We start from the raw sequence: 9,681 nt of genomic DNA, 5'->3' as shown, positions 1-9,681 counted from the left end.
GCATAAAAAACATTGGCATAGAAACCTGAAGGTAAACTAAACAATAAACGAGATGAGATTAACTCTAACGTACTTCTATACAAAAAAATAACCCTAAATGTAAGTTTAGCAGCTCGCCCTAACAATTATCGATAAACACAAAAACTTGTAAAATTAATTGCAATCAATTAATCAACAAAAACAAAATCAAAATGGTCAAATTGTGACCACCCTGTATAATAAAATTATCAAAATAATCTCAACTAAGTATAACGTTTAAAATTTATATGAAATTTCAAACACCTAGAGATATAAAAAAACCAAAGTCGAAAATTTAATGCTTATCCACCCTCTACAGGGAAAATACAAACCAAAATGTCTGTAAATATAAAGTTTCAAACTTTATCAAATGTCAAACACCTTCAAATTTAAAAAATTTCAAAGTCACAAAAAAGTATTGACCACCCTGTATAAGGAAGTCCCAACAATAGATAAACTTTCAAGTGTATCTACCAAGAAAACATTTTAAACAACTATTAAAAAATTTTTAACCCCAAAGAAAATTCAGGTCCAAGCATTAAATCTTGACCGCCCTGTATACCAGGTTCAAAAATATATCAAAACACACAGCTGACACATCTCCGTTATATGAAATTGTCCAAATTCCATAGACCCAAATAATAATAAATAGAAATATCAAAAATAAGAAAGAGAATAAAAACTTCAGTCTTAAATCGTACCAAGAAAACAACTTTCCTCCTCTGTATCATGCCAAAAAAATTAAACTACAAAAATTAATACAAGAAAATTAATAAGAAAAATTGTCAGACTCCAGTGAAATGTTACGAGTAAAAATTTCTCAAAGCCACACATTTATGGGTGCCAAATTATGTGTAGCGGTTTTTTTAAACCACTACCACTGCGAACGGCAGCTTTTCATCGGAGAGCAGTCGCGGATAAGGTATTTCACTAGAGAGAAAATTAATCAGTAATAATTAACAAAAGATATATAGATATTGGGCGCCAGGCATGTACAGAGAAAGAAAACACAGTTGTATAATACTTAAAACTAATGACTATATTTATTCATGACGTTCTTTGCTGATAGGTACATGACATTGTAGAGTTCTAGTAAATATATAGTGGTTATATGTCAAAGAAAGTGGTGGTAAGAGTCGTACTAAATATCAATGAAAACAACTACGATAAAATACAGGACATGTAAAGTTTAAGAGAAAATATGAAATGTAGCATTACTTTAATTAATTCGATATATTCCATATGATGCTAAATCGAAGATGTTACAACCTGTAGATTCTAGAATCTATGTTTGATTATCCATCTATTAAAATAGTGCAATAATATCTATAAAAGTAATACCATTACAAGACGTAATGCAATGAAACCTAAGATCTAAATTATATTTTAAAGATTATATCGACATGAATGTTCTTAACAATCTAACCACTGAACATAGTCTGTACGATATTACTTAAGATGTACGTTATTGTTTAAGACTGAAAATATAGAAAATCTAAAACATAAAAACTAGAACGTAAATCTACACTTAGCTGTTCTTTATGTAATCTTGCTTCAAACAGTAGCAGCGTGAGGTGGTCTCGCATCTCTGTACTCAGCCATCCAACACAACCAAAGGGGCCAGCATGAGACACCATAAATTGGTACAGCCGTAACTAACTAGCTTACAGCTGGGAACGAAGCAGCATGGGACTCAAGCTACATCCACGCTGTGGCACTTATATGTAAAAAAAATCGTTCTTACTGGGGACACTCGTCCACAGGACATCTGTACATAAGATAATGTCTGTACATAAGACACTACCCGTACCTTGGACACCGTCCGTACCTTGGAAATAGTCCGTACCTTGGACACAGTCCGTACCTTGGAAATAGTCCGTACCTTGGACCCTCGAAATACTTCCGAGGGCTCAATAAATAATAAACAACATGTCCTTTCTTCCATGTGACATTCTGGAGGACAAAAGAAAAGGGACGCCAACGTGCCAGCAAAACACAAATACAAGTTGGGACATCCGTAACTCTACCCTGTTGCTTTGAAATAGCAGCTGATTCAAATTATACAGCAAGATTTAAATAATCACCATTTCCAAAAGCTGGGATACAACAGAGCGTCAAAACAAAGTGAGGTTAAGCACGGAGACAGTTGACAGAAGCGATGATGACAGCGCGCGCCTCCACAGAATAGTAACAGGGTTGTGTCGAACGATAACAGGGTTGGCGACCAGGGAACCTAAAAATTACGCGTCAAATAAACTATCCGGCCTGAACGAGAGGGAATCCGGTGATGATAGGCCAGACATCGAACTAAAAACGTTACTACCAGATAACGAACTAAAAACGTTACAATCTTCTATGATTGATTTAGAATGTAGAAGAAAAATACATAAATAATCATTAATAAATTTAATTTACAATATTAGAAAAACTGTTAATCCAACTTATATTAATAGTAATAATGTACCTTATGTGGTCTCAGCTTTACATGACTTTCTGCTTTATATTGATAATCTTTATGTTAGTCAAAATTTTCCGTGTTATTAAGTTAGTTTTAATATTTTGAATGATTCTATTAAATTAGTTGATTGTCAAATTAATAAACATGATTTTTCTATTAAGGAACAATTTTTGTCAGTATCTGAACGTTTTAAAAATTCTCATATTCTTATTTTTACAGATTTAAGAACATGATTTGGGATATATATTCCATATACAAATTTTAATTTTTTTTCGCGACTACCTGATTCTTTAAGTATTTGTAAGGCAGAAACCATAGCTATTCATGATGCAGTAAAGTTTGCTATTAAAAAGAACTTGCATAGTGCTATTATCTTTTCAGATTCCAAAAGTTCAATTCAAAAAATTAGTAAAAATCTCTTTAAAGCATCTGCTGATTATTGGACCTTAAGAACCAAAAGTTTAATTTGTTTAGCAAATTCTAGTGGTTTTGACATCAGGATTGCCTGGATCCTGGATTCCAGGTCATTCCAATATCTTGGGAAATACAGAGGTAGATTTGTTGGCTAATATTGGAAAAGATTTAAATATTCCGAAATGTATGGAGATCCATGTCCCAACAGATAATTTTTAATTCAATTAAAACTGATATTTTGTGTAATTATAAAGAAAATTGGAAATCTCGTATGAAAGGAGAAAATCATGTGTATTTTAATATACAAACGCTAAATATTAGGCTTCCTCTATGGATACAACTGACTAGCGCAAACTGTTGCTAGGATATTCTATTAATTTTAATTGTGTTTTTTAAACATTGTGAATGATCGTAAACTAAAAAGTATAAAGTGTAACTGAAACCAATAATTTATTCCACTAATTGCGAGGTTCCGAATGAAGCTTAATATGTTGGTTAAGTTTTACGCGATAAGTAAATTATATTTAGAAAAAGAAAAGAAAACAAATGAAGGTGCCCGGTAGCGTAGAAGTAGCTCTCGTCTACCAATCTCAAGGTTGTGAGGTCGAATCCTACAGCCGGCATTTCATCAGGGGACTTTTTATTAAAATAAAAATAGTTTGGGTACCTAGGTCGACTCAGCCTTAAATGAGTACTTGGGATTCACAATCCTAAGGTGAAGCGTACTTGGGATTCACAATAGGCGGCTGAAGCGTAGTGCTATCCACATTATCTTCCTTGTATACCGAACGGCTCTAGCATGGCAGGCTATACCTTGCTACTCCCATTATTAAAAAAAAATCAAATGAAGGGTGATATAAATATCTGAAATTAAGTAGTTTCGTAAATCAGAAAATAAAGACCCATATGTAACAGTTTTATTTAATAGTATACAAGTTGCTACAAATTCGAGGTACGAGCATTGGTATCTCGGTAACGAACATGGTTAAAATTTAAAATGGGTCAAAGTTGCCGCTTTGGGATGTTCATCAAGATACCATCCAAAAAGGTTTAAAAATTTCAAAGATTACGGAGGTTTTTGAAAATCAATTTTATTTTTTCCTGTCGTTACTTTTTAGAGAATCAAAAAACTAACTGCACATTCTCATAGCCACTTTAGTAGGGCTATTTGATAGTATTTTTAGATTTTCATATCGGCTGATAATTTGTGAAATACGGAGGCCAACTTAATTTTTTTAAATACGGACCTGCATTTTTTATTTCAGGTTTTGAAAGAACTCGGTCTCCTGAGTACAATGATATGCCACAAAAAGGTTTAAAAATTTCAAGGTTTGCTCAGTTTTTTTGGAAAATACGTTTTATTTTTGAAAATAAATTTTATTTTTTCCTGTCGTTACTTTTTAGAAAATCAAAAAACAAATTGCACATTCGCATAGTCCCTTTGTTAGGGTTATCTGACAATATTTATATATTTTCAAATTAGCTGATATTTTGTGAGATACAGAGGCCAACTTAATTTTTTTATATCCGGCATTTTTTATTTCCAGTTTTGAAAGAACTCGGTCTCCTGAGTACAATGATATGCCACACTTAATACTTTTTGTGTTTGGAACATTTGAACACAATTTATTTAAACTCCTAAAAAAATCCTAAAATTAAATATAATAATCAAACAAAGTCAACTGTCGCCATCATGAATAGAGCATTAAGTCAATACTTACCGCGAAGTTTATCTCTTCAGGACACATGTGATCTAATCTACTGCGCCGCTGCTGCTGTTTGTCATGTTACCGGATTGAAGATAGGAGAGATGGCGCAATCATCAAATCATAAACCTCAAATACCACCTTGGAAGAGGAGATTGGAAAATAAAATAAAAGATATTAGGGTAACTATTGGAGTACTACATACATACCTAACAAATGATAACCCGTCGAACAGAACCAAACGAATAGTAAATGACATCATCCGACAAAATAACTTGGAAGCTGGTTTCGTTCGTATCCTAAGGGAATTCATGGACAACCTGAAACAAAAAATAGCTGCATTAGGGTGTCGTTTGCGACGATACAATGAGGGTGAAAAACGGCGCAAACAAAATAAACAATTTATTACCAACCGAAAGTTGTTTCTCAGAGCACTGAGCACCCAAAAAGAAGAACCTGATAGGGCGCTTGTTAAAGCTGATGAAATGTATAACTTCTGGAATAACATCTGGGGAAATGAGCAAGAACATCAAGATGCTTACTGGATTAAAGAAGAAATACACCACACGCAAGATTTACCGAAAATGAGGGAAATCCAGATAACAGAGAACGATATTAAACAGGCCGTTAGCTCACTAGGAAACTGGAAAGCACCCGGAATTGATAAAATCCAGGCATACTGGTAGGGAAGCACCTCACACATGTCCATGCAGTCTTGGCAATACAATTGACCCAAGCAATAAAAAATCCCGCTGAAACAATACCTGCTTTTTTCACCATGGGCATCACGCATATGATACCTAAAAATAAATTTATTAATGATCCTAAAAACTTCAGGCCAATAACTTGCCTGCCAGTCATATATAAAATTTTCACGTCTGTATTCGAAAAATCAATATCCAAACACCTAACAAATCACCATATACTGGCAAGAGAACAAAACGGCAGCCGAAAAGGGTCTAGAGGAAGTACAGAGTGGCTTATAATTGATAATGTAATCGGAAAGCAAGCATATAAAAATCAAAGAAACATATCTATCGCTTGAATCGATTACAAGAAAGCGTTCGACTCTGTACCACATTCATGGCTACTTAAAATTCTGGAGATCTACAAGATAGATACCTCAATAGTCAGAACTCTTCAATATTTAATGCAGCAATGGCAAACATCTCTTCTCGTTACTTCCTCAGGGGACAGCTATCAAACCAAACCATTAAAAGTCCGAAGAGGGATATTCCAAGGGGATAGCTTGAGTCCATTAATGTTTTGCATGGCCATAAACCCACTAAGTTTCATGCTTAAGTCTAGCAAATATGGCTATGCTGTGAAGAACAATCCCCAAGTAAAGATTTCCCACTTGCTTTACATGGATGATTTAAAATGTTACGCGAGCAACCCAGAACAACTTAAAGGGTAAATAGAACTTATAGCATCCTTTCTTTAGCCAAGCTGTTCGTACGGAATTCGGTATGGAAAAATGTGCATTCTTGCACTGTAAAAAAGGGGAAATCCAAGAATCTAACGAGATTATTTTAACTAACAAAATGACATTCTCACCGTTACATCTAGGTGAAACCTACAAATATCTTGGTATCCATCAAGCTCTAAATCATCTCTACCATGCAGAAGTCCACAATTTTTTCTACCTGTTCTATCGTTCGCACTGTGTTGAACCGCGATTAGGTCGTTGATAAGAATTATCCCGACTTAGTCGCTAAAACCGGCTTTAAGCAGAGAGAAAAAAAAAAATTAGTTATAACTAAATAAAGGAGGCACACAATAGATCTGTAATCTGTAATATATATATATATATATATATATATATATATATATATATATATATATATATATATATATATATATATATATATATATATATATATATATATATATATATATATATATATATATATATAGATACAGATTACAGATCTATTGTGTGCCTCCTTTATTTAGTTATAACTCATCATACAGTCTCAGGGCTTTGACAAAAGCCTGTATCTGAGACGGCTTCACAGAAGCCAGCTCTCCATCTCCGACATCAGCCATACCAAAGTTTATTGACTATTCACTTTATTTAAACCCCACCAAAACAACGCTTATGCGTTTTCATCATGCACAGAGGTCTATTAGTGAATTGAAGGTAAAATTAGATAATAAAAATATTTCTTTTAGTGAGACTACTAAATTCCTTGGACTTTACATTGACTCCAGCCTTAACTGGAAAGCACATTGTGCCCAACTCGTACCTAAAATAGGCTCCCAAAGTTATGTCTTAAGGCAACTAAAATTAGTTCTATCAGATCAATTAAAACAAGTTTATTTTGAATGTCAATGCAAGACTGAGGTACGGTGTCTGTTTTTTGGGGTTGGTCAACTCTTTCTCGAGATGTCTTCATTGCTCAAAAGAGGTGTATACGGTCTCTGGCAGGCCTAGCAGCCTCACTTTACGCCCTTACTTACTAGTTGTAGGGACTACTTTAACAAATTTAGTATTTTAACCCTTCAGTCTTTGTTCATATATGAAGTGTGTCTATACGTTTTTCTCAACTATAAAATAATAAGATAAATTTAAGAGAAATTGTAATGTACAGGTTTTTATCTTTGTATCGAAGCGGGCCTTGATTTTGTGTTGACCTATTTGCCTAATTATTTTTATCTCAATTTAATATTCTATATTATTATTTATCTGCATAATTAAAGACTTTTGAAAAGGTAAATTAACATTCTATATTACTATTAGTAATTACAATTGAAATCGATACAATAAACAAAGAATAAAACTAAAAAAGGATTTTTGAGTGACGAATATAGTTTTCTAAAAAAATCATTAAAGAGGTTCATACTGAGCACCCCCTTGTTGAATACACAATAAACATCTTTTGCGCTTTTTTGAGTTACAACAATTTATTAGGCGAACTGGTGTAATAAGTCCAAAAACTTGCCTAGTAGCCTTCTATAATTCTTCTCTCGTCCCAATGGTTCTTCTCTTATATATAAGGCCTTTTAATTTCCCCATAAAAAAGTCGAAAGATCACAGGACCTAGCAGGCCAAGATATGGGATCCCTTGTTCCAATCCACTTCTCTCTAAATTCTCCATTTAATAGTGCAGTTGTAACCCTGGCTTTTTAATTGTAAATGGTAATACTAATATAGAATGTTGATTTGCCTTTTCAAAAGTCTTTAATTATTCAGATAAATAATGATATAGAATATTAAATTGTGATAAAAATAATTAGGCAACTATAGGTCAACACAAAATCAAGGCCCGCTTCGATACAAAGATAAAAAACATAATATTTCTCTCATTTTTAGAAATAAATACACATAACTTTATATCGTTGGAAAGGGTTAAACGCCAGCATTTTTTAAGTTCATAGCCAACTATGATTTCCATTTAAAAATTATATTTGTTATTATTTCTGACAAAAAAGAGGAAGCACAGAAAAAACTGACTTCGCCACTGGATTGTGCCTAAAAAGTTCCTTAATAACGTTTTTACAGAATTTTATAATTCCGCAAAATAAAAAAGTTATGGGCAATTTTCAAAATGGTAAAAAATTCAAAAAGACCTCGTATCTCAGTTGGCAGTGAAAATATCAACAGGCGGTTTACGGTATTAAACATTTCAGAAATCGAGCCCATGACATCTATGTCGGTTTTGCTCTATCTAGTCAGGAAATAGGTTTTCTTGGTTAAAACAGACCAATTTTGACCACCCTGTACATAGTTTTAGTACGAGAAGCGCCTTGGATTTGCATATAAGCATTTGTAAATCTAAGGTGGCTTATCGATCACTACACAATATAGGACCTTATAGGTTTAATAATCTTCATATTAAGCTTAAATCCTGTAAGACACTAAATAAATTTAAGTTAATTTTAAAAAATTATTTGTTGGGAATGAACTTTTATAGTGTGGAGGAATACCTGCAAATTATAATATGAGACCTACGTATATGATAATTTTATGATAATCTTATTATGAATTGTTGTGTTTGTTTTGTATGTTTTGTATTACATATTATTTTTAGTTAGCTTTAAGACTTTATTGACTATTCCTATACAATTGTACATTGCTTTATGGAAATAAATAAATGATTGATTGATTGATATGGCACCAATGGTTGTCGTCTCGGCGCACTCAGTGATGAGGTGTTCTGGTATTTCCCCATTAGTTATCCCCACAGAATCTGCATTCGTTGTTGTTACTGAGCTTCAATCTACTAGGTGTTTTGTGGTTTGGTTTGGTTGTTTTCACTTAAATCAAGGAAAATCTTTGATTGTTCTCGATAGTAACTTCTTAGGAAAGTTACCTTCCTAAGAAGATTACTTCCTAAAAGTTTATTTCCTTAGAAGTTACCTTCCTAAGAAAAAGAAAAAAAGTGTCTTAGACCGTTGGAGGATTCCCATTCCAGGTTACGGATGGAGTCTTCCAGGTTCTTGAGTTGCTCTTTAAGTCGGTTTTCACTTAGGAAGCAGAATGGTTCTGGTCCACTTAGTGGAGTTCGCTCGTTTTCTAGCAAGATCGTCTGCTTTTTCATTGCTTTCCATACCTTGGTGGGCTGGCACCCAGAGTAGGAGAACTTTATTTTCTTTGCCTAATTTGTTCAGCTCCTCTAGGCATTCAAGAGCAACTCCGAATGGATGATTACTGAGTTGGTTGCTGTTAGTGACTATCGGATAATATGGCCATTTCCTGTTTTTATAGTTTTTATCTACTTTCGATAGCGTAGATTTCTGATTTCTGTTTGAAGGATGCTGGGGTAGGTACCCATTGGTTCGGAGTATTATAGTTTTCGGTTCAAATACTTCTATCCTATCCCTGATTTGGTTCTTTTATGGTATGGTCTTTTGATATGCTGAACAAACATTTCTCTCATCCAATTCTTTTTATTGCTCAATACGTGAGGTGTCAATACTATGAGGTGTCTTTGAAAGTTGTACATTGTATGTTCACTGGGAGCTGGAGAAAAGTCATCTTACTGTGATTCATATATTACAAAATAAGGTATTAAGAAGCACAGTCGACGGTGCGTTATAAACAGAACTTATTTGAGAAAGTCAGTGAACATCTAGAAGTTG

At 33.6% G+C, this 9,681-nt stretch overlaps 1 protein-coding gene across 1 annotated transcript; it reads left to right on the top strand.

Annotated features, from left to right (window-relative positions):
- The first annotated feature begins 4,583 nt into the window (after positions 1 to 4,583).
- On the top strand, positions 4,584 to 5,282 carry LOC115882967. The gene has a single exon (XM_030901236.1). It carries the CDS (start codon positions 4,584 to 4,586, stop codon positions 5,280 to 5,282), a length of 699 nt encoding a protein of 232 aa, XP_030757096.1.
- The last annotated feature ends 4,399 nt before the right edge of the window (positions 5,283 to 9,681 follow it).

This window comes from Sitophilus oryzae, unplaced genomic scaffold (assembly GCF_002938485.1).
Source record: "Sitophilus oryzae breed Bouriz unplaced genomic scaffold, Soryzae_2.0 scaffold_1801_pilon_pilon, whole genome shotgun sequence".
Taxonomy (NCBI): Eukaryota; Metazoa; Arthropoda; class Insecta; order Coleoptera; family Curculionidae; genus Sitophilus; species Sitophilus oryzae.
This window is presented reverse-complemented; position numbering and strand designations above follow the sequence as displayed.

Coding starts and splice junctions, on each gene's coding strand:
- LOC115882967 (XM_030901236.1), top strand. CDS start 4,584: ATGAATAGAGCATTAAGTCAATACTTACCGCGAAGTTTATCTCTTCAG.